The 26,213-nt window shown below is 35.9% G+C and overlaps 1 protein-coding gene across 14 annotated transcripts in view; it reads left to right on the top strand.

Annotated features, from left to right (window-relative positions):
• Nucleotides 1-26,213, top strand: part of L3MBTL3 (l(3)mbt-like 3 (Drosophila)) — a 78,051-nt gene that overhangs the window by 43,493 nt on the left and 8,345 nt on the right. For all 14 annotated transcript variants that reach the window (XM_046939776.1, XM_015284137.4, XM_040697946.2 and 11 more), the window contains 7 exons: nt 7,443-7,519; nt 9,571-9,656; nt 10,645-10,755; nt 12,277-12,391; nt 15,643-15,745; nt 22,368-22,514; nt 23,920-24,084. In XM_046939776.1, the coding sequence (XP_046795732.1) occupies nt 7,443-7,519; nt 9,571-9,656; nt 10,645-10,755; nt 12,277-12,391; nt 15,643-15,745; nt 22,368-22,514; nt 23,920-24,084 (804 nt within the window). The remainder of the gene's footprint in view (nt 1-7,442; nt 7,520-9,570; nt 9,657-10,644; nt 10,756-12,276; nt 12,392-15,642; nt 15,746-22,367; nt 22,515-23,919; nt 24,085-26,213) is intronic.

Genomic DNA, 26,213 nt, shown 5'->3' with positions numbered 1-26,213 from the left:
TGGGATTACCCGGAGTGGAGGCCTTGCAGTTTCTCTGCTCCTGTATGTAAGTTTAAATCTCAGAATTACAGTGGTTTCAGTAAGGAAAAATGGTTTATGTCGTGTATGTAGTTGAGGATTTTCAAACAACTTTATTTTTTGGGTTATATTCAAACAAGCTCTGTCTTTCATTTAGATTAGGCAAATTGAACTTTCATCATTAATTATAAAAAGTCTTTTGTCGTCTTGAATGAGTGAGAGACAGTTGACTAATTTTACTGGACTTTATGAAATAAGTATGAAACAATAACCACAGCCTAAGCATTTTAGGCTTCAAGCTTTCAACCTGAAGATGCTTTTCCTAACTTTTCTGGAGTGTTAGAAAATACACAAATGGTTGCAAATAAGTACCCTAGCTAGAACTAGTAATTGCTACCACTATTTAATGCATAGTGGTGATATTTTCAGTGTGTTATAAATCCCATTAAATAGTCCTCTGGAAGCCTCTTTTAGAGGGAAGAAAAGTAAACAAAAAGGGCATTCTCGATGGAGAGTTTTTGTCTCTGTTTCACAAGCCTTCCAGTTCTTTCTATCTATCCTGTAGTTTTTGCTGAAACAAATGATACTTCTTTGAGAGCCAAAGACGTTCCATTTGAGTGGAATTTCCAATTGCTTTTAAGGTTGGAATAAGTCTGGAAGCGGTCTTTTGGTATCTCCATGAATTAACTGTAGATCCACTCTGGCTTTCAATTCTCCATTCTCTTACATGGGCTCTGTTTACACACAGATTTCCATAGCCTGAGCTTCCTAATTTTGTTTTTCTGGCAAAAACTGATGCAGTCAGAGCTTTAGCAGAAGCCGTGCTAGCTTGTTGCTGCTTGCCTTCAGGAGAGGTTGTGCGGTGGTAGTACTGAATACACTGCAGCCCAGCCTCACTGGGTCAGAGGGTTCTAGCTGCCCTAGTCCACTGCTTGGTCTGAGTACCCCCTGCAGAAAAGGTGCTACATCCAATTTTGGGATCAGCTTACCAAGAATGTGGGAAAATATGGTGCCCCATGCTTCACTCACTGTTCTGTTCCTGTCCATCCTGCATAGAAAAGCGATTTCTCATGCCCCTTGTGAAGATAAATCAGTTCTGATTATCTGAGTCTTTGCCTTATCTTTGTGATACAGGTAAGACTGGAAACAGATATGGGCTGGATTTTTGTGTGATACAAAATAAGTGGCCTGTTCAGCTCTCCACCAGCATTTGCTACTTTGCTAATAGCAAAGCCTTTAAAAATTATGGTCTACTTGTTTCGTTTTTTGAGATAATAAATTTTGCTGCACTCCTTCTTTGAAAGGAATGATCTTTTTGAAGTAGTTATATTACACCAAAAGGAGGATAAAACAATCTTAAAGAATTGAGAGTCACAGTACGCGCTTTTAGCTACTTGAATGGATAATAGACTAATGCATGATCCTAAAGCTGTAAAATGTTCTGCAAATCACCATTTGTCTGTCTTATCATCAGATTATCAATACAAAATCTGGCAATGTGACTTGCTAGGCCACCTTTGGGTACATACCTTATGAGTCACATTTTGGGAAGTCATAACCTAAAATATTACCTCCTTGTCAACGATGAAGTATTCCCACTTATTCACTAGATGGGGCTGCAGGATGATTTCTGTGTTTTTCTTTCTTTTTTCCTTTTTTTCTTTTTTTTTTTCCCCTGGCTTTTTCTTTCTTTTTTTTTTTTCTTTCTTTTCTTTTTTCTTTTTTTTCACATAGTTATATGGACTGACACCTCACAGTCAAGAAGCTGTATAAGTAGCATTCCCGAGGGCTTGATTTTATTTCTGAATATAATGCACATATGTATGAGTGTTTTGGGGTAGATAATGTTTTCATTGCAGATTGTATCTAAATTTAATAAAGTGAAGTTCAAAATAACAAAAGATTTGTTTCCCCAAAAGTGAAAAACAAAAACTGCCTCAAAACAGAAAATGAATATAATATTTAAAACTTATTTTAAAGAAAAAAAATCTAATGAGTAAATAAAAAATCTTCTAATCTTCATATGGAGACTCATTTTGTGAGCATTTTCCTAAAAGAATTGAGTGTTCTTTTTTTTCTAACAAGCAGCATTATCAGCTGTCTCTCTTGATCTGAATTGAATGAACTGTCTATATGAAACAGATCTGAGGGAAAAATTAACAGGACATCTGATTTTAGCAATAGAAAAGAACTAATTCTGCTTCCGTGGCCGTGCCTGCCGTTTGGACACGCTCTCCTGCTGTGAGCTAGCAGTCGTTTAGCTGCAGGCATGTTCCTTTCCTGTAGAGTGCTGCACTTGCCAGGGCTCACGTTCCCAGCTGCCCTCGGCTTTTTTTATTGTGGGAAGCTGTGAACAGTGGAACTTCTTTCTGACCTTTTACATCACGTAGCTCTTTTTTGCATTGACATCCTTTGCAGGATGTCATTAAGCTGTTCATAACTTAGCAGAGCTGCTGGTTGTTCTGTCCCTCCGTGTGGTTCAGTTGGCTCTCTGCTGCTTTTTGCTCCACTTCAGCTGCCTGGATTAGCTTCAGCTTCCAGTATAAATAATAGTTGTCATTTCCTGTCTGCATGCTTTCAAAAGACTGAAAGAATGGATTGTGAGTGATATTAAATTGTGTGAACATTATAACCTTTCTCTGTGAATGGAGCGTGCCTGACAGAGGCTGGTAGTGTTCTGTTGCAGTCTAGACATAGGTAGGTGTGGAGGTGCAAAGTTCCGCAGCTCCTGCTCATGGTGGCAGACTTTTGGGCTTAGCGAGCACCGTCGCAATTCATGGATCATTGTGATTTATGAGGCGTGTGAGCCGAGTGTTCTGCGATCTGTTTGGGAGTGAATGAGATAAAAAGCTGTGGGATACTGCAAATTGATTGTGAAAAGTCAGCATAGCCTTTGGCATTCCAGCTGACACATCTTGGACTTAGGCTGATAGGCTGTACTGTTCTTCCAAACTGGATATATGTGTGCATGAAATAACACATTGAAGCATAATAGTTTTGCTTTAAGTTGTGTGTTATTATTACTGAGCTCCAGTTTTTATTGCTAAATGGACTGTTAAAAGCTGAAAGGCTGTGTGAAATCACTGTGCAAAGATGGACTGTGTGACCTGGTTTTGCTGGAACAGTGCAGTTGTTTTTTTCATGAGGCTGTTGTGGTTACAGAAATCTCTTACAGGCTCGTCTGAAACGACCAGGTTTTCTTGTAAAGCAAACCAAAATGTTGCAAATGTTTTATAATGCTGTTTTACAGTGCTGTTCTGTCTAGCATTCATTGCTACACGTTCCACATTCACTGTCATTGCTGCAGCATCAGAGCATCTTCCAGTAGTGCATCATCCATTGTGACAGACTTTCTTCAAAGTGAGAAATGTGTGAAGTGGCATTTACTATTCAGAATTTTATAAATGTGTTCAAACTGTGTGCTTGCAAAAGAAAAACAGAAGTAATGCTTTCAGAAAGTTTGTCCTGACAAGAGTTTCTACACATTTAGCCCATTACTGTAAGCAAATACTGATCATACCATAGTGGCTCATGAGCATGGGTCTTGATCCCAAATTTAACTCAGGAGAGTTTTGAAGGTAATTCCTGGACTTTACTACAAAACATTTCAGGAAGTACTAAGAGTGTGTCCTTTCAGTGTGAAAGGATGTCTTGTCTGTGTAAAGACTTCCATGTAATACCCTTCTTTTGAGAAGGATAGAAGAGAGGAATGTTGCCCCCCGTACTTCTAGCCTCTCTTCACAGTTACTATAAAGAGGAAGGAGAGAGAGTGAAGCATTCACCTTTTTTCTAATTTCTTTGGGGCAAAACATTTCTAGGAGTTGGAGTGCTAAGTTTCATCAATGCAAAATTATTATTTGAAGTCATATTCATTCCTTTTGGTAATGGTGATTTTGGTTATTTAGAAAGTACTTGGTGTATACTTCTATATAAATACTTAAGTTTGTACAGTATAGCTTTCTATATAGTATAGGACAAAAGGTTGGTGTTCTTGATGTGAGCTGAATTCTTGCCTATTGTCAGATCCATTCCAGAATCTACTGAAACCAGGTTTTATCCACTAGAAAAGGATTTATTTGGCATTATTACCAAGAAATAAGAGCAAGGCTCTTCTAAACATAAACCCACTAGATAACTGTAGTAGGTTGGCTAATATTTTTCAGCATTAGTATATTCCTTTTTGGTACTAGAGGAGTGCTTATTGTGAGAAAATGGTTTTGAGACATCCATTTTGTATTTCAATTGTTGAAATACATCAATACTGAAATTTAGACATCGTGTAAAATTACTTTTTAGATTAAGAAAGAAAAAGTGTTTTGTGTACTCTAAATACAGCATGCTCCTTCATTTTCGTTGTATGCAGCACTGTGAATAGTAACTCAAGGCTCATTCTGCAGTATTCTGTATTCCATGTCTCCTTCTGCAACCCTTAAAACATAGAATCATAGAATCACCAAGGTTGGAAAAGACCCACAGGATCATCCAGTCCAACCATTCGCCCTTCACCAATGGTTCTCGCTAAACCACGTCCCTCAACACAACATCCAAACACTCTTTGAACACCACCAGGCTCGGTGACTCCACCACCTCTCTAGGCAGCCCATTCCAGTGCCTGACCACCCTTTCAGAGAAGTAGTATTTCCTAACATCCAGCCTGAATCTTCGCTGATGCAGCTTGAAACCATTCCCTCTAGTCCTATCACTAGTCACATGAGAGAAGAGGCTGACCCCCCCAGCTCACTACAACCTCCCTTCAGGTAGTTATAGAGAGCAATAAGGTCTCTCCGGAGCCTCCTCTTCCCTAGACTGAACAATCCCAGCTCCTTCAGCCGCTCCTCATAAGGCCTGTGCTCCAGACCCCTCACCAGCTTTGTTGCCCTCCTCTGGACACGCTCCAGGGCCTCGATGTCTTTCTTACAGTGAGGGGCCCAAAACTGGACACAGTACTCGAGGTGCGGCCTCACCAGTGCTGAGTACAGGGGGATAATTACTTCCCTGTTCCTGCTGGCCACAGGAACATTTCTGATACAAGCCAGGATGCCATTGGCCTTCTTGGCCGCCTGGGCACACTGCTGGCTCATGTTCAGTCTAGCGTCAATCAACACCCCCAAGTCCATTTCCTCTACACAGTCTTCCAGCCACTCTGCCCCAAGCCTGTAGCATTGCCTGGGGTTATTGTGGCCAAAGTGCAGGACCCGGCATTTGGTCTTGTTGAATCTCATCCCACTGGCTTCAGCCCAGCTATCCAGCCTATCCAGATCCCTCTGTAGGGCCTCGCTACACTCAGGCAGATCAACACTTCCAGCCAGCTTGGTGTCATCTGCAAACTTACTGAGGGTGCACTCAATGCCCTCATCCAGGTCATCAATAAGGATATTAAACAGAACAGGCCCCAGCGCCAACCCCTGGGGAACACCACTCGTGATGGGTCGCCAGCTGGATTTAACTCCATTCACCACCACTCTCTGGGCCCGGCCCTCCAGCCAGTTCCTTACATGCTTGTGTTCAAGATCTACAGAACTAGCATTTTGACCTGTACGTTAGGATGTTACGGTTCATGCTAATTTACCTTCAACTTTTTTCTCTGTCATGCACTGTTCTTTACACCCTCTTAAGTATTACAGATTATCAATGTGTGGTGTTTTTAAGATATAAATTAGTACTGTAACAAAGGGAGATAATAGTGTATGAACTTTCAGCATGCCAACGCTTTCCAAGTAGATAATGGATAGTGGTTCTGTTACAACACTGGGGGAGGACAGACCCACTGTTCAGGTATTTTGTATTAGTAACTCCTGGGCTGGAGGGAAAAGGCAAGAATAGAAGTTAATCTCCAGCCTATGGTTTGAAACCTTGACTTCAGAGAAGGATTAAATAGAAACCGGATCACAATGACTGATTCAGAATCTTATGCAAGGACTGTTGTGTACAAAGTAGATGCCTTCATGCATGGATGCTCTCTGCATGGCTTCTTTCAGTAAATATTTGCAGAGTATTTGGAAAGCAGCATCCCTTCAGTTAGGAGGGAGAGATGGTGTTCCTATCTAGTCTACTTAGGCTTGATTTCTTGATCCTGCCTTTGGGAAATGGGAAACAAAGGCTTTAACTATTTTAACTTTCACAGACAAACATCCAAGGTGGTCATCTTGAATGCCTAAGTACTGTCTGCTTCATAAAAAAGCACTGCTGATTGTTCAGCAAACTGAAAAAAACAATCACTGAGTATTGCTGCAGACATAGAGATGGTGAATGTTTCATAGCAGAGTCTAATGGCTTTTTGTTATTCCTGTAGATCGGCCTCACTTTTTGGCTTTACTAGTAATATTAAGAAATAATATGTCCTATGTTACATAGGATATACGCTATATAATATACATTATATTTAGTATATGAAATATGCAACAAGTACACAAATAATAATATATTTATAGATTATTAATACTGAATACTTGAATAATTTTTCTCTGATCTGCTGATTATGTTTTTGCAGTCCGTTTGTTGTTGTTTTTTCCATTGTTTATAGAACTTAGTAGCCAACTTGGTAGCTTTCTTCTAAGCATTATTTGACCAAACAAATGAGTAGAATGAGAATGATCTCTGTTTCAGAAGATGCCAGCACGTCAATTCCAGCTCACCCTGCCTGTTAGTCTTCTGTGGTTCTTGTGGTGCACCATAGGCAATGGTACTTCTGCAAAATTTGGTGCACATAATAGAAAATATAGGAAGTTGTTAATCCCTTGAATGAGAGTGTTTGAGCAGCCTTCTTAGGGCAATTTTCAGTCTTGGTTCACTGATTAGTCTTGTGTTCTTTCAGACAGGTTGGGGTCTGAAATCCTGTTCTTTCCTTTTTTTTTTTTTCTGACACTTTTGAGCAGACTTATGCTTTTCTTGTATTCTGCTGCGCTATAATAACATATTCATAGCTCTGTTCAAACCCCTTAGAATCTAGTATTGAATTTTTGCTTGTTATCGACAGTCTGTTGCATGATTTTCTAATCTGCCTCCAGGTGCTCTTGGATCTTTAATCAAGATCTTTAAACTTTTGGTTTAAAGTTCAAGTCCTGATATTGAAAAACCTCCTGTCTGATGTGATAATGTATTCTTGCAACCAAGCAACGTGCTTCTTCCAAGAATCTCTGCATCTGAATTTTTCAGGTCCACCATTATAGCTTCTCAGTAGAGGTTTACTAACTTAGACTTGATTTATTGATCTCTCAGTTAAATTTTAATAAAGTCCTATGCTTGTATAGGTGGTAACAAAGTCTGTGTTAAATGTATTCACATCTTCAAGTTATATTTGCAGTTTTAAGTATAAGCTGAGTGTATCATAGGCTATTTAGAATTTGTTAAATCTTTTTAGTATGTATTATTTTCTAAGCATAATAAGATGTCTGAAGAACTGCATTATGTTTTTCTTCTCTCAGGTGTGAGGCAGCTAGCCCACATATTCATCCTGTTGGGTGGTGTAAAGAACATAAAAGAACTCTTATCACCCCACCAGGTTTGTATCATGCTACATATCTGAAAGATATAAGTAATAGCCAGCTGGCAGAATTACGTCTTACAGTGAGCTTATTGTCACCTCTTCTGATTTTTTTCTCTGTAATTACGAATTGCTATTACTAGTTTTTATTTTTTATTGAACATAATTTATTGTGAGTAGAGTTACAATAGACAGTAGCTATTAAGTATGTACATATATACTACTTCAATAGAGACATTATTCATTTGTTGTAAGGCTTACATTGTGAAAGTGCTGATAATATAAATTCTAGGTGTGTGAGATTTTCTGCATAAGAAAAATAATCTTCATGTGAACTAAACTGTTTGGATATCAGGAGTGGTGAGAAACTGGAACAAGGCTGCCCAGAGAAGTGGTGGAATCACCATCTCTGGAGATGTTTGAGAAACATAGATGTGGTACTGAGGGTTTAGTGGGCATGGTGGGGATGGGTTGGTGGTTGGACTTGATGGTCACAGAGGTCTTTTCCCACCTTAATGATTCTATGAGTCTGTGATTCTAAATATACATGATAATGTGGGGATGAGACAATTGCTTTATGTAATCAAAGAGTCAAACTTGTTAAGGCTCTTTGGGACTCAAGAAGTGAGAGTCAACCATTATGAATGGAAATGTACTAATTGCTAGTAAATACAAGAAAACCTCTATTTTTCAGTATTGATGTGTGTATCCGGATTAGCTAAATGCCCTCCCTGTCAAGAGAAAAAGAAGATGCTTGTATGGGAAGTAGAACAGACCATAGTTTTATAAAAGTATATGCTACCTAACTTATATCTCTTATTATATTTCTTATACCTTTTGCGCCTGTAGAGCTTTCAGACATAAATGACTTTAGAAACCAATATAAAGACTTGATAGCCTAGTACAAAAACTTGGCAGAGTGATAAAGCACCTGTGCCATCTGACAGTGGTTAGGCTGGCTGTTACAGAATTGCTTTAGTAATTGAAGATTAAAAAAAAAATAGAATCATAGAATGGCTTAGGTTGAAAGCAACCTCAAAGATCATCTTGTTCCAACTCCCCTTCCATAGGCGGGGTTGCCAGCCTTTAGATCAGACATCCCAGGAGCTCATCAAGCCTGACCTTGAATGCCTCCAGGGATGGGGCATCCATAACTTTTCTGGGCAACCTGTTCCAGTGCCTCACCACCCTCTGAGTGAAGAATTTCTTCCTAACCTCTAACCTAAACCAAATCAGAACATTTGTATGCTGGGGTTTACACAATTTTGTCCCCAAAATGCTTAATATTATTTAAGTAAGGTTTGAGAAGGTGTAGGCTCGATAACAAAAATTTTGCATGCTTTGTTTTTCTTCCTGGATTAATTTTTAGCTAGATCAGTTTCCTGACTGAATCACCCCAGGATCACTCAAATACAACTTCTATTACAATAAGCAGGAGGGAGTGATTGGAAAATACAACAGTTTCTCTTAGAAACAGTGACTTACGCTGACTACTTTTTAAATAGCTATTTTATTTACGCTTATTTTCTTGTTAGTTTCATAGTGAATTGGAGTATATTAGTTTCATAAGCACAACATGAGTTTGGAAGATAGGCACTCATGCAAGAAATAGAGAGAAAATATTGAAGGAGTAGAGGGATAGTTATAGCAATACTAAGGCAAAAGACCTAAAAGGGAAAAACAGTAAAACTAGTGTTTGAAATGGATTAAAAAAAAGCATCATTGACTTTGATGAAATGTATGTGGGTCTGAAGTTCATATGTGAGGTCCTCATCAGTATTTTCATGCTGATAGCAACAAAGAATTTCAAAGAGAATAATCAATTTTTCAACTCTAAGAAGCGGTTTTATCCCATAAAATGCAAGTTGGTCAACTCTACAGTTGGACCAAGTAGTTCAACAGCTTGTTGATGAAGCTGAAATCTTAGAAGGGGACTGTACATTCTGGGTCTGTAGCAGACTCTGAGGCATAGAACAAAACTGTTATAAAACTAAGCTAGGCATTATGTAAATTATGCATAATTCTTTACACTGCAATGTTTAATTTTGCTAATATTTCTTTTGTGCCAGACTACCCACATGCTAAGCATTTTTCTTGGGAGAAGTATTTGGAAGAAACCAGCTCATTACCTGCACCTGCTAGGGCTTTTAAAGTGGTGAGAAAATGCTTACATTTTTATCATGCTTTTAAGTGCATATGATTAATTAAATAAGGGAATATATATATGGTGTTCTTTTATTTCCCAGTGTATCCAATTAATTAGTTGCATTTTAGGAGGTTTATTTTTGTGCAAGTTCACTGTTCACTATTAGAAATCCTGTAATTATTAATAATAATTGCTATTCCTTTATTATTTTAATTGTTACAAATGGAATTAAATGCTACAAAATATTAGTAATTCATGTAATTTGCTATAAGAAATTACTGCTTTGATATTAGAAATAATAAGATAACTTCTGAATCATCATATCATAATTTGAACTCATGCATCTCTATCCCTACATTTTAAATGGTGCAATAAATACAGTGAGAATGTAAAAATGATTGTAGGAGGTCAGGCTGGTTGCCCATCTAGTCCATTCTTTCACAGTAGCCAAGGGACAGTTTGTATTTAATATGTTTAGTAAACCTTTTCATCTATGAACCTGTGAATAGGGCATTTGGACAGAATCCAGTGATAGCTCCCAAGTTTTTGAGAAGACTGTCCTTTTATTTTGGTTTTGGACTTGCTACTTTCTTTCAGTGACATCTATTTTCCCTGTCAGTAGTGGCCTCTTAGATATTCAGTGAGGATGCAGAAGATCTCATTGGTAGGAGCTAATGTCAGATAGTCAATAGGCCCTAACCCCTTGCTTCAGAGCTCTCAAATTGGTTTGTTTGAGCTTTTCAGATTAGAGTTACTAATGCTAAATTCTGTAAGTTTTGCAAAGAACTGGATCACCAAAAGCAGAAATGTCCCTTCCAATGCAAGTCGTCCTTTGAGTCTTGGAAAATTGGTTTAAATTTTCTTCTTATATTTGTATTTGTCAGAGGAGAAGGGTGGACTTGAGTAGAGAAGGCAGGAGGTTTTCAATGGATTTTACACACTGTAAGATTGGATTTGAGTTTTTCTTCTGTTTCACGTAGTTATTTTTCTTTCCTAGAAACCTTCTCATGGCTTCCAGAAAAACATGAAACTTGAAGTGGTCGACAAGAGAAATCCAGTATTTATCAGAGTAGCAACTATTGTAGATACTGATGACTATAGAATAAAAGTAAGTTTCTCTGTCTTACTGTACTATCTCACTTGAGTTCCTAATTAGTACTTGTAAACCCAAAACCTTATAGCTAGAAAACTAAGCAAGAATTCAGCTGTGTCCTGCTAAGATTTACTTGTCCTTTTCACTTACTAATATGCACGTAAATCCTTTGGATGGGGTTGTTCTCTTATCCTCTTAGTTACATTTTCTGACATAGGTAATTAGTAGAACTGAATATGGAAATTGCTTGAGAAACAGTTGATACAAAACATTTGCCCATTTTATTGAAAGAAGTGAAGATTTAGTAATTAGGACCCTATATAATATTTGGCCTGGTTTAACTGAATCTGTCTCTGTAGATGTCCAAGAAAAAGAAAGAGATACAAGGGAGAAATGAAAAAAGAACCCTGATCTCTTGTATTTTGTCAGAAACTACTGCAATTCTGAAGTTTGTGATAGTTGACCATGTATAATATATATATAATATATAATGGACTTTAGACTGGAATAATTTCAGATAATGTATTTTTTTTTTTAAGTACAATTTTCCAAAACTTTTATGATTGAATTGTTTTTGCTTTGTTTTACAAAAGGAGCTTCCTCTCTAGAGCATTTGACTGTTATGACTGGCATATGCCAGATATTCAGTTAGGTGGATATGAAGGATATTTGTGTATGCATTTCATAGAGATTTATTCAGTGTACCTGTATTTCAAGCAGTAAATGTAGCTCACATTTCCTTTGGAATCTGAATTAGTCAGACAGGGAGTCATCAGATTTCATTTTCTGACTAAAGATTAAGTAGGTCATAAAAAAGGAGAGGAAGAATCCTCTCAAGTCTAACATTAATATGGCAGGATTTGTAGCTTCTTGAATGGCAGTTTAATTGACTCTAGAGCATATATCGAAAAGGGCTCCATTTGAACGTATGTGTGTACATGAATCCACATGTGTACGTGAGAGATCTGAGCCATTTACAGCTACAGAGGTTAAATAAAAAAGATATTCATCCTTTCTTTGAAAAAAAAATGTTGTATGGCACAAATTGGTGGTTTTTTGGGATGTCATATACCTTGATTTCTTTTCAGATTCAACTCTTTACCCTGTATGATCTGATTTTAATAAATTATTACATGTTATTCAGATTTTGTCGGTTTTTTTAATGCATAAATGTCTTTTTTTTTTTTTTTTTTGCTTACTGCCCTGCTGCTCTTAAATTGTTTAATTTTTTTGAGAGTAAAAAAGACAAAATTTCTTGCTGAGGTATTAAAGTGAGAACTAAACATGTCCTGCTGTAGGGATTTGAGTCCAATGATGTAAGACACAGTAAACGTCCGAAGGACACCTCTCTCTTTTCTTCACTCAAAGTGTATATGGGTTGAAAATGTAATGTATATGTATTTTCTGTGTAACATCCATAGTTTTCTTAAAATGACTTCTCTAACAGAGGTAGCATTTCTAGAGATTGTTCAGGGAAACTGATTTAATAGGGAATCTTTTTAATCTGAAATATATTTTCCTCTTTTGCAATTGTAGGTCCATTTTGATGGCTGGGATAGTATTTATGATTATTGGACGGATGTGGATAGTCCTGATATCCATCCTGCAGGCTGGTGTACAAAAACTGGACACCCTCTTCAGCCTCCACTGAGTAAGTGAAATTGCATTATAATATAGAGATATTAAAAGCCTCTGTACTACGCTGATGTTTCCTCTGCCAGTGTTGTCCAAAGAAAGGTAGCAACTAGGATATGCAAAATAATGTAAATGTGACATTTAGTGCAAAATCAACATAATTTAAAATGTGACTAATTAATCACTTTTTCATAGATAGCTTTAATGACCCTTACTGTACTGGAAATACATTTGTCTGTATGCATAAGAATTTGAGTCAAAACCTGATGTATTAACAAGGATCTGTTGTGTGAGATCCAGACCCTCTTTAAGCCAGTGATAAAACTGCTGTGGTACTTCTACAGGGACAGGGTATTATTTTTAAGATCTTATGCCTATATCTTCTTGAAAGTTATTGTGCTTTCTAGCATAGAGTCTAGATTGCACTGAGAAGGTGCTCTTTTCAAATGCTGCCAAATCCGCAAAATCAGCTAACTTCTTTTTTGTCTTCAGCTGCACAAAGTAGACTTAATGCTGCCCATATTAAAGATAAATCAAACAGAAGCATAATACCAGTAATAAAACTGTCTTTATCAGCTTGCCCTTGCTGGGAATTTGTTTAACTTGCTGAAGATGTGGGAAATCTGAGATTAGAGGTTACAGGGAGAAGAGATTTTGATGGTAAAGATATCCTTGCCCATGCTGCTGTGTTTTTAGACACAGTGAAATCACTTTACCCAAACTTTGAACAGATGATTTTTAACTGAGTGCTCTTTTCTGGACTTGCACTGTAGATACTTGACTTGTGACTCTGAGTTTTGCACAAGTGCTGAGTGTTCCACAGCTATAACTGAGGTCAGAAAAACTGTGTTTGGAAAATAAAAAATGCTGAACTCTGAGAAGTTGCATGCAAAATAACAGGGATAAGGCACACTCAGACAGTGTGAATTTTTTACCTGAAAATCTCTGTACTTACTTCAGTTCAGCATTTCTAAAATGCCAAGAAAAATGTTTCCTATCAAGACTGTGATAAGAGTATATTCATTAGTTTTCTCTGCATTCTAATGGTGCAAGGATGACTGCCTGTTAGGAAGTTAATTGTTCTGCCTTCAAAGCAGAATCTGAATAGAATGCCTCAAGTGCCAAAGCACAAAGTGAATAATGAGAGTAGAATAAGATGCTGCATATCTGCTTCTTAAATTGAGATGTGCATCCTGTGTTCTGAATGAAGGACGAGTCCAGTGGGAAAAAGTATTTGGCCACATAAATAGAAAATGTATCATACAGAGAAAAAAAAAAAAAAAGAATAAGGTCATGACATTTCTATTACCAGTGATTGAAAAAAAATATTTTAACCTAGCTGGGAGTGCAAATAAAAATGCAAGTAAAAAAAAAAAACTTCATTTTGGTGGAGGTGTTTAAAGAAATAAAACTGCAGATGCCCTTTACATACAGGACATCATCTCCTCTAGTTTTTGTTGTAGGAACCACTGTTCATCTTTTCTACTGTGTGATGGGAGGTAGTGATATTTTGATGTAAGTTTAGTTAGAAAAGGGAAAATGGACAATATGACAGAAGGAAAAGTAACCATTCTTTAAATTGAAAAAGAATAATTCACTGTAGGAATAAAATTAAAATAATGTGGTTACTGAATAATACAGTTTGTTTTGCTTCTAGCATATACCTTCCAATTACATTTTATTTAATTTTTGTGCTTAACTGACTCTCTACTTAGAAATGCAACTCTTTTAAATTATTTGAGGAGAAACTGAGCTGCTTATTTGAGGGTTTACACAAGTGTAGATACTCCTCAGAACAGAGAGGAAAATATTTTATATTTAGATATTTTAATTTGTTTCAGTAAGTCTGAATTGATTGATTCTGTCATTTTGGATGTGTTTTTTTTCCCCCTAGGTTGTGCATAATGTTATCAGTGGATAGAGGCAAATTAGGAAATTTTCATACAATACTGATTCCCTTTTTAAGAAAACAACAAATCAGAGCTTTTTGTTTTCTTGCTTTAACCTAAGTTTTATCTTTTCTGACTGAATTAATTCTGAATTATAGGAAGAACTATGGAAGAAATACTGAACTGTATGAGGGAGTATTTTGGTGGTCAAGTTACTGGATCAGTTTTCTTGAGTATCTGGTGGCAGGCTGGCTTGGTTGGCCTCATCCTAATCCTTGTAGATGAGGTTCCCTGTAACATGCATGTGCAAACAGAAATGGATAAATTGCTTTTGAACATCAGTAGATCATAGAAGAATCATGGAATTGCTCAGGTTAGAAAAGTCCTTAAAGATCATCAAGTCCAACCGCAAGCTAACCATACTACGCTAACTCTAACAACCCACTGCTAAATCACGTCCCTGAGCACCATGTCCAAACAGTTTTTAAACACTCTAGGGATGGTGACTCAATCACCTGTCAGGGGAGCCTAGATGCATTTTTCTGTTCTACTATAAGTGATAACACAAAGTTTTAAATAAGAATGATTTTTTTTCCTTTTTTGTCTGATTTCACAAATTCCAACAAGATCCCAACAGAGCCAGTTGTCAATCTGAAAACAGTAATCTGACAGCTCACAAATGTAGTAGCACCTTGTGTCTCATTACAGACAAGTGATTGTCCACTTGCACTCTCACTGGTGAGACCACACTTCAAATATTGTGTTCTGTTCTAGACCCCTCACTACAGGAAATAAATTGAGTTGCTCAAGTGCGTGCAAGGAGCAATTAAGCAAGTGAAGGGACTGGAAAACAGGAGTTATGAGGAATGACTGAGGGAACTGGGATTGTTTAGTCTGGAAAAGAGGAGTCTAAGAGGAGACCTCATTGCTCTCTATAACTGCCTGAAGGAAGATTGCAGTGAGGAGGTTTTTGGTCTCTTTTCTCAGATGACAAGTGATAATACTTTTAGTATTATTTTCAGCCTTGTTTTCACTTTTTGTTTACTGAAAAATTTAAGCTAAAAACAGAGAAGATTAGTATCCATTATAAACAGATTTCTTTCTTTAGGAGCAACAGTGCAACTTATTTTGAATGTGCTCTTGCAAAACAACCTGGTTCTACTTACGGTTATTTAATAGGAGAGAGGTTAGAAGTCTTACAGTTCCTATAAGATTTTCATTGTTTACACAGATGTAGCTCTTCTGTAGAGCTTTACTCAGAGTAGTTTTATTTCTCCACTGGAAGAGATCATTTGAATCTCCATCATGCTTTTGCAAAATGCATTTTTTCAAGTACATTAAAATTACATATGTCATATGTACTTTCTCTGACATACAGGTCCCTTGGAGTTGGTGGAAGCCTTGGAGCATGGAGGATGTCCCACGGCAGGATGTAAAGGAGTTGGACATGTTAAAAGAGCAAGACATATTGGCCATCATAGGTATGTGCTAGGAAAATGATTTTTTTCAATTTAGTAATGTCTGCATGCATTTTTTTTTTTTTTAATTGCTGTTCACAAGAAAACTGATCCCGTCTGGAAAAAAATACTAAATTTTGTAAAACTAAATATGAAATGATTTCAGTTGCCATGGTGAGCATACTGAAATAAACATTAGCAATCTGTAACTTCATTTCACCAGATGAGATTTTTCAAACATCGTTTTTGTCACTATTGATAGATTCTGCTAATCTGTATTTTCCTATGAAGATTCCTTGGCTTGCTGTTTGATTTGCAAAAGGTTATAGAAAAATATGTATAAAGTAATAACTTTTGAAACTTTTGAAACATGATCACTAATGTTCTTTATCACTTGGATGTTTTGTTCTGCTCAGCAGGGGTAAAGATTTGCTTGTTGGCTTGAAAAAAATACTAAAAAGAAAATTCTGATTCACACATTCACAAATTCCAGCCCGAATAACTTTCATTTTATACGGAGTGTTTCTAAAGATAATTTTGTTGAACACTTAAGTGTCATACAGATATGTGAACCTCCCCGGCTCTCCTGCAAGAGAGCTGACCTAGAGAAAGCAGATGTGTGGGAGAATAGAATGATACACAAACACACAGGGACACAGGAATACTCACTAAGCCAAAATTTTACAGTTCTTGAAATGTTTATAGTATGAGATTAATCTTGAATATTTCAGTAAAGAAAATACAATTAATGTAATATGTTGAGAACTGAATATCATAAACAACATCAAATAGCCTGTTCACAAATCAGTTTCCAAAAATTTTCTTTGAATTCTTTCCACTGAACAGTCATAGGATCCACTAATGTGTGTCACTTTGTGCTTTCTGCTCTACTATCACTTGAGGGTTGCTCTTTGGTAGTTTGTTTATATTTTTCAAGAAAATTATCAAACTCCCATGATCCAAGAGTTGGTGCAAGAGATTGACATTTTTGGTGGCAGAATTATATCCTGCTGGTGAGAATTAGGCTACGAGGTTTTGGTGGCACATCAGCACTGGTTCAGATTATTCTCACTTTTTTCCTTTTGTCTTTTTCTGTTCATGTTCTTTTTTCTTCTTTTTTGTTTGGTTTTTGTTTGTTTGTTTTATGCCTTTCCTTTTGAAAGGCTTTGTGATCTTAGTAGGGTATCTGCTTAAATAATTGAATCAGTACTTAAGAGGTACTTGCACTTTTTTTAAGTCTTGCTGAAAAATCTTCCTGGTTGCTTAACTGAAATCCATTTCATATACTGGTAGAGTGAATCTTGTATGATTTTTTAATGTGTCTGATCTGTAAGGCAATAACGTCCAATTTATGTTATTATCTTCCTTAGAATGTGCTATCTCAATTATTTATAATCATATGAACATAGACGCCATTCTCAGCCCAATGCTGAAACTTTAAAAATAAAAAATAGGAAGAAACTTATGTGAATGTGTCAGAAAAGCTTTTCGTTTGTGATCTTCTCACTAAATACATTTTGGCATTAAAACTTTCAATGTTTCACAGGGAAAGGATGAGTAAGAGAGGTATGTTTAGTTAGTTCATGTATTCTTTTCTTTTATAGCTATATTTTCCACACTATTTAAAGTTATTATACTTACTCATCCTGAATACTGAGAAATGGCAATCTATTGTGTTTTATTTTTATTACAGTCTTAGCAATCCTGTTATTTACATATGAACTGATCGTTCTAAGAGATAAAAATATAACCAAAGAGATTTTGTTAATTGTAAAATAAATTTGCTGTTTCATAGCAAATAAATTAGCATCATAAATATCTTACACTGTAGTTGTGTTAGTTTGCTCTCTGTATTGATGTTTTTTGTGGGTTTTCTTTTCTTGAGCATTTATGAGGAAAATAATGAATTTCTTGTTTATCTGGAGTCTACAGATTTGAGGGTCTGGGTCACCCCAAAAATTCTACAATTGTACAATTACTTTTCTTCTGAAATAACAAAGACATTTTGAAATTGGTGTAATTATCCACGTCAGCTTCAAGTCCCTTGGGTCTCTTATCTTGGCAACCCTGAAATGTATTTAACCATGCTTATCTCTTTTTTTTTTTTTGTGATGAGGTATGTCTGTCTACAGCATAAATTTCTGAGTGCAGAAGAGATTATAATTTAAAATGCTAGACAGTTCTGAAATCATGAGATGTTCTTCCTTAGGAAGCAGATAAAAGCCTAGATGATTAATTATGTAGTGGGACTAAAGCTTTTTTTTTTTTTTTTTTTTTTGAAAGTTGATGTTAATAAGGACTGTTTATCTATCACCAGTTGATCTAGTTTTGTTTTGCTGGGCACTTGAAACAGAGACTGGTGTGCAAGTCGGTAGCATCATGCAGATTACCTGCATATTTATGATTAGGTTGTATATTGTATGCTTTCTAATATTTAATACATTCATTAAGTCTGAAGTGTAATGCAAAACATTTGGTTGCAAGCAGGTCATTTGTGTTTTGTATTAACTCTCCATGACTAAAGACTTCAGTCAACAGTTCTCAATTGCATGATTTTCAGGCATTTAGAATGGAAAAAAAAAATTAGTTTGTCGTTCATAATTAAAATCATGCACATTGCTAAAGAACACAAGTTAAAATTTGTGTGATACTATTTTCATAGTAGTGACTCTGTACTTTTTGTATTAACTGGAAGTTTGCTCCTACCATCAAATAAGGATGACAAGAAGTAAACAGTATGGTGAATTGTTTAGGGAGCATTAGGAGCAATATGTAAGCTTGGAGAGCATTTTATTAGAAACATCATCTGTTATGTAGAAGTGAACTGAATGTGCAACTATGGAGACCATGTTCTCAAAAAACTGTGGTGCAGAAGCACTGGAAGCCTCAGTTCACCAGGATGTTCCACCTATTTGTTCAGTATCTGCTGAAGTAAATCTCATCTGATACTCTTACCAGTCTCCAGTTTCGTTTTCTCTGTTAAGGGTGTTATGCCCAAGCCAAATAGCTTTTAAGCTACTGTTGACTGACTTTTATACTGTTGAAGCTAAGTAAAAACTAAGTAAAAATAAAAATAAAAATGCTTACAAAAGAAAATGTTTCTTTCATTTAAAAAAAAAATTTAAGACAATATTCAGAAATAGTTTTGCTGCTATTTCATAAAAATGCTGGTGATACGTAACTTGGATAGTGGTTCTACAGGTGGGAAGTAAGAACACAAAGTCTCCTGTGCTGCTTTCTGTACATCTTGCAGTCACACTATACACACTACTTCTCATTAATAATCAATGCGTTCTTTGTTTGCTTTTTTTCTTTATTCATCATTCCTGATTCTACAAGAAGATAGGCTTTTTTTAATCTCAGGTATTTGCTCAACAAAATAGTAGCTCCCTTTCCTCAGTATGCAGCAGATAGCTTAATTGCTGTGATGCGCTGATCCTCCAGAGTTGAAAGGTAGCTGATTACTGTCCTGTGCGGGGCAGGGAGGATGTTAATTTGGATATTTATTTGCTGAAACATGGGTTGAGCCTACTGAAGCAGCTCAGATGATAATAGATGATCTTCATGGTTTCAAAGATGTGAAGCAGCAATGGAAGATGTCTAGCACCATCAGACATATAGTAGGGGGTTTTAAATGAAGCTGCCACTTCTTGCCATGCTGCCTGTTCTTCTGGAAGAAGAATTAATACCCATTAATACCCACAGGTCAAGGATATATGATCAACTGGTAAATGGGCTTTGAACTTCCACTGTTTTCTAAACAGTGTGTTAAGGCGCAAAGTGAAAGCTGCAGCAGAAATCCATGTTCAAGTTCAGAGAAGAGTTAAGAATCCTAATTTAATTTTTAAATAACCTAATGATCAAGACTTCTGAGCACTTGAGTTGTTTCTTGAACTTAGTAATGTATAAATCAAATACTTCTTTATGCGTGAATAATAAGATTAACTTTTTAGACTTTGTAGTATACAAGCTGAACTGTACTGAAAGCTGGAGGCACTGAGATTCAGGACTGACTGATTGATCTAAAGCCACCTAGCTCATACTGGCTGTTCATTCATGCTGTGTTTTGTTGCAACAGAGCTGACAGAGGAAATCATGAGCATTCGTTTTGTTGCTCCAAGTAATAGAAACATCAAAGGACTGTCATGGATTTTTTTTTAACATGATGTAGCAATTCAAATGATTAATTACGAGGAAAAACTCATCTGAATTTAATGCTGTAAAATTTCATTAATATTATAACTGTTGTTGACTGAGATTGTTCTTCAGCTTCTGTTTTTGAAGAAAAATCTAAAGGAGAAAAGTAAAACAAGCAAGTTCCAATGAAAAACTGAATTTCAAGGTCCTGCTAACTTTTTAATTTAAAACATACTACTGATTTTGGCAATCAGAAGATCTACTAGTGATCAAATTGTACTGTCAGATTTCATTGTGATGTAAAGCCTATTTGATAATAATAATAATACATAGCTGAAGTTAAATAGCTATTTGTTTGTGTTTAGTGGTTCCTTGAGATACTTCATAAATGTCCAAAACATCCCTGTGGGCATAGGAAGTTGAAAGAAGATTACATGCTTTATTTTATCAGAGTGGTGGAACTGAGGTGGACCAATATATTCCCAAGTTTCTGATAACTGTATATTATTACAGTGGTATGGGTTTATCACAGCTGGTACATAAATTATATTCACATTGGCTCCATAAAACCATTTTCCAAATAAAAGCCTCTATTTTTTAGCTTATACTTCATTTGAAAGTTAAAAAAGATGTAATTGTGATAGACAAAGTAATATAGAGGATTAAAAATATTGACCAGCTTTCCCTAGTCTTCCTCTTGTCTGCCTCATCCTTTAGTTCGTAGTTTTTAATTGTTTCAAGGTGTCTGAGGACTGGTGTCTGCCAGACAGATAAAAACAGCAGGTAGAAAAATGAAAGTAAAAGTATATAAACAAATCTGAAGTAAATGCCAAATTCTGCTTAAATAAGTAGATTAGAATAGCAGAAATTGTATTTTGTTGACATGCTTTTCCTCCGTAATTCAGGTTCAGCACAGCTATGCAAGGATTTAAAAAATGTAGATATTGTCTTGTTCAAATTAACCAACTGAAAAAAACATCAGATTTGCTGATAGAATCTTGTTTTGATAACCCCAGCAAGATACAGCTAACTTGGGTTGTGTAGCCTTAAGGAATTTTCTCTTTTTATGCTACTGCTGAGGGAAACATAAATTGCCACCAGCTTTCTGGGTAGGTTGGTCGGACCAAATTTAGACCTTATGATAGGAATTGATTCATACTTGCTGTCAATCCAAAGCTTCATGGATAAAAGGTCGGGAGGATGTACAGCATATTTTGAATAAAAGGCCTTTTCTAGTGTTCTGCTTTGTAGAATTAACATGATACTTAAAGTTGTTGTTTTTATTTATTTATTTATTTATTTATTTATTTATTTTGTAAATCAGAGGTGACAAGGCATGTTGCTAGCAAGGTAGACTGTTGTTTCTATTAGGCAGTCCTGTTTGGAAATCATGTACATTATCAGTGAAACAAAACACTGACTTGGTTTTTGGAAAGACAGTTGTATTCTTGAAAGAAAATAAGCAAAATCCTAGAATGTAGGTTTTGAATTTTTTACATTTTAGCATTATAGAGGTTCTTGTAATAATACAGATAAGTAGGAAAGCATAATTTTGTAGTCAGCATAGTAGCTCACTAACCAAAAATAACGCATGTTTATCTTAAAGATATTTGAAAGCTGGGCTTTTTGTTGTTCACTGTCATGACATATACATACCTTTCAGAATTTGCTATATAATCTTTGAAGTATACCTTAGTGTATATTATGTATTTAGGATGTTATACCTGTGAGTACATTGACCGAATAACCAGTTGGACATTCCATAGACAAAATCTTAGTTCAGTCTGATGTGTTCTGCATTGTTGTTATTCCATTTCCTAGCTCTTGGGCAAGCATAGGTTTTATGACATTGAGAGGTATGACTTTCACATTTGTTCGAGTCATTATCAAAAGCACAGTGTCAAATTATCTCACAAATAGGAACGCAGTGAAAGGGGATGCTGAATGATAGAAAAATGTGTGAAAAGCACACTTCTAATGGAATAAAAGTCTTATTTGCAAAGATGGGGCATTATCTCTCTGCAATGAAAGTATGCCATACCTCATACTGTGCCTTGCTATACAGTCTCTTTGTGGACACTATGTAAGAGAAATAGCTTCCTTCACAGGGAAAATAGCCATAGGAATATGATTGTGTTATTTGGAGTGAGAAGGTTATAGTCAGAGGCGTCCTGCATATTATATATAAAATGCCATGAAAGCTTTGAGAGCAGACTAAACGTTCATCAAGCAATTTTCCAGAATGTATGCTGTAATATAAATTAATATAATTTGTATTCCATAAGTTTCTGTAGAAATGAAATATGAAAAGCATTCAGGTTGCAGTTTTTAATCAGTATATTTATTAACATTTTAATGTCTGACTACTTGCATTTTTTCTAATCTTTTCTATGCAAATTGATTCCATCCGCTTCTAGAAAATTGGTCTCAGATGTCATTTCACTTGAACTGAGTTGAAGTCTGTAAAATGAATGAAATTAAGGAAGCATTTCTCTCTTTCACCTTCTAGTGCAGTCAGCTGCCCATACTCCGAGATGAACTTGAACAAAGAAAGCCTCCTACCCGATCGGCTCAGCGGGGAGTTACCTGCAGCCAATCCTGTCCCCAGAAACAGAAGAGTGGAAGCAAGGGAAAGATCCCCCTCTCCTATAATCAAGTAATTCTGATTGGAGCCATGCCTATGACTGGCCGTGGTGCTTTATTTCAGTGTTGTGTAGCATAATTTGTAGTGGTGTAATGGTTGGATAGTTTCAGGAAACCTGTCTGTTTATCTGCATTTTCATTTACAGGGAAGGAATGGTTTCATCAGTCCTCACTGAAAAGATCACTGACTAATACTGATTCTACTATGTGTAATTTAGCAACGTTTCAGTTTCGCATTCAGTTTAACTATGTAAGCTACTAGGTGGTTAGCTGGAATTTAAAATGGGTTGTTTGCTTGTTGGTTTCACTTAAGAAAATGATTTATTTGGGTTTCTTCTACTTGCTGGGGCAGCCTTACTGACATGAATGTAAATTAAGGTTACTCTTTGAATATCCACTATAAATTCTGCCATTATTGTTGGAGTGGGAAATCAAATTACTGGGTGTGAGTTTTGCAAGAACGATGCATAACTCCGTAGCTGAAGCTTCTTGAAGGAGTACTGTGAAAACACAAATGAATGTGATGCCAAGAGACTTTTCAAATGATGATTTTCTAACAGAAATTTTGAACACAGACTCCTGTGCTCATTTTGTGTTAGGGAGATACACGGAGAGTTTAAGAAGGAATGGAGAAGAGAGGTTTTCCATTCTTTTCAAGGGCTACATTAAAGTAAATGTGAAAATGTGAATGTTTATCCTGAATATTCCTTCCATTTTCCTCTGTAATGACCAACTATTTTCAGCGGTATTCAAATGAGATGCTCAGAGTTAGTTTCAGCTACATGTGTTAAAAACAAAATATTCAGCTGTCACTGAGCACTGTTTGGTTCAATTGTTCTTGAAAGTCTAAGACTGTAGAAATCTGAAGTGACCCTAATTAGCCTCTGGCAGCTAACTTGAATGTGGTCCCAGTGAAGCCAGTGACAGTTTCACCGGTTTTCTTCATAACACGGAAAGCATCAAGCACTTCTGTTTTAACTGTCCCAGCTGACAGATTGCATAACATTTGTAGGGTCCTAAATGTGTAGCTGTATATTGTAAGAGATGGGATAGGAGAAAAGCATGATACTTGGAAGTTTTCTTATGTTACAAATATTTGAAATGGAGAGTTCATTATCAAAAATAACATTAGGCAGGTTCAACAGTAATGCTGTTGAATTGTCTGCAAGTTTTACTTTTACTTTAACAAGAAATGTTTTGTAATTTAATGTTTTGTGATTTTTTTGAAAGTCCTACATCTACTATTCTGTCGATGCCAAGTGAGAAACTTCCGTGTATTCATCTAAAAACAAAAATAAAAAGCCCACAACCTTATTTTTTTCAATTATACTGATGATTCCTTATCCATAAAGAAAATAAAGTGAACAACAAATCAACTTCTCTCTTTTTAAAACATTTTGTTAATTTATTCTAAACAGTGACAGAAAATGCCCGAGCCCTGGTCACATAGGCACAAAATCTGCAGCTCATAATCGATCATCTGGGAAAACTGTATCAGAAACAACTAAGCAGGAAGACAGAGAAAGTGCATCTCCTTGCAAGAAGTCCCTGTTATGTGATGTGAAAGAAAAGAAGCCACCTGGGTAACTATCAGTTCCTTTCAAAGTATGGGTTGTTTACAGTCTATTTAAAATGCAGCTTACTATAAATGCAGTACAGAAGTTTATCTATGGAACTCTTGGAAGCAGTGGGGAGGAAGAAGAAGAAAGTTCTTCATATTGAAAGAGCGTAATAGTCTTTGTATTAGAAACAGAGAGGAATGGAGTGTCACAGTTATTTAAGAAATAAGTAATATATATCAGAAAGGATAGGAAAAATACTACAAGTCAGAGAAATTACTGAAAGTGATCACTTAACTCACATGCTTAGAGTCTTTTTTTGACAAAGAATGACATGAGATAGTACATTGGAAAATAATATTTATGATATATAATATCATAATATATATATCTATATATAGGCTATCCTTGAAACTGGAAATCTGATGCACTTATGTGGGGAAATATGTGAGACAACAGTGTTCCTTTTCTTATTTAATTAGTTATAGCATCGGTGCATTATTTTATTTATTTTTCATTCCTGAACTAGTATTCACACTTTCCTTTAAGACAAAAGGTCCTGTAGTAATACAGAGTTAAATTTTATTATTCTTTGCTGTCAATTTTTCTTTAGAACATTCTTTCACATTATTTCTACCATCTTTTAGAAAAGATCTATTAGGAGCATTGAACAGTGTTAATATATCTTTATCACAAATAAATAGCTTTAATTAGTCATACTCCACTGAATTCGAACAGCAAAAAATGACAGAATGACAGTAGTGTAGTTCTGAAATGACCTGTGTTAGTTGTCGTTCAGCATTTCAGTCATCTTTATAGTAAATTCCCTTATTTTTTTTCTTCTGGAAATGAACATTGACTTTACTGATTATCTCTAAATTAATTGAAGAACAATGTATATGGTCTTTTTTTTTTTTAGAGGGTGTTATCTTTATGAAGCCCTAAAATAACAGATACGTGTGCTATCCGTTCTCTCTGTTGAGTCATTTTCATTCAGAGAATAACAGCTTTGTGCCAACTTTGAACTGCCCAGAGGCTTTTTGAGTTGTTCGAAGTGTTTGAATGCACCGATAACTCTCTGCATTTTATCATCTAGTTTTCCACATTTTTTAATGTATCCAGCATAGCCAGAGAGGACTTTAAGTTGACTAAGCTTCCTTTTAAACAGGTACTAGAAATGGTATTCACAACATTAGGTGTATTTGAACCACTAAAGTTATTAAATATTGAGCATCTGGTTATTGCAATACCCAGAGGATATTTTCAGATGTTTATTCAAATTACACATGCATAATTGAAGACAAATATGCCTACTTTTGTGCTCTTCAGCGGCTGAGCTCATTGTATGGATTTAATTATGTTTGTCTTCAGTACAGTTGTGTATGTCTTTATGTTCCAGGTAATGTTATGTTTCATAGAAGTACTTGATTGAGGAACCAACCACATACACAACAAACCATAAGATTTGTTTTACTGCAAACCTAAGTCATATTCAGCTAATATCTAGTTCCTCTTTCTTTCTCTCTTAGCTTTTAGATATAAATGTAAGCAATGGAATTAAAATGGAATTAAATCATGCAGTCTAATCTAGTGTGTGGCAACTCTGTCTACAACAGAGGGTTGGAACTGGATGATCATTAAGGTCCCTTCCAATCCAAGCTATTCTGTGATTCAGTGATAAACAGATCTGTTTCTTCTGTGGTTTTGTGTTTTGAGGTTAGCAAATCTTGATGGCTAACAGGATGTTAGCTCTAGTTTGGTTTTTTATCAGTGGAATATTGGTGAAGATATTCTTGTTGATTGCTTCTCTGTTATTTAGTAAAGCATGAGTTCATATAGTGGGTTTCTTATAGTCTTTAAGGATTTTTTGTCTGATGACTATTTTAACGAAGTGTTTGTTATGTACCTTGTATCTCTGAGAGCTCTACATCTGCGATGATTTAGCGAGAATTGGCCAATGTCCTCAAGTTACTAAAAGAAAGAAGGAATGGACACATAATGTCATCATGTTCATATAATCTTCATTTCTATAAGAAGCCAGGCTGAAAATATCTCATGAGAGTTTGAAAAATAATTTCTCAGCGGCTGGCTTTATAATGAAAATATCCTCCCCCCTTAAAAGATCTCTTATTTTCACTTCTCTTGCCCCATTT

Source organism: Gallus gallus, chromosome 3 (genome assembly GCF_016699485.2).
Source record: "Gallus gallus isolate bGalGal1 chromosome 3, bGalGal1.mat.broiler.GRCg7b, whole genome shotgun sequence".
Classification (NCBI taxonomy): Eukaryota; Metazoa; Chordata; class Aves; order Galliformes; family Phasianidae; genus Gallus; species Gallus gallus.
Note: the sequence above shows the minus strand (reverse complement) of the source record. Positions and strands in the feature narration are given on the sequence as shown.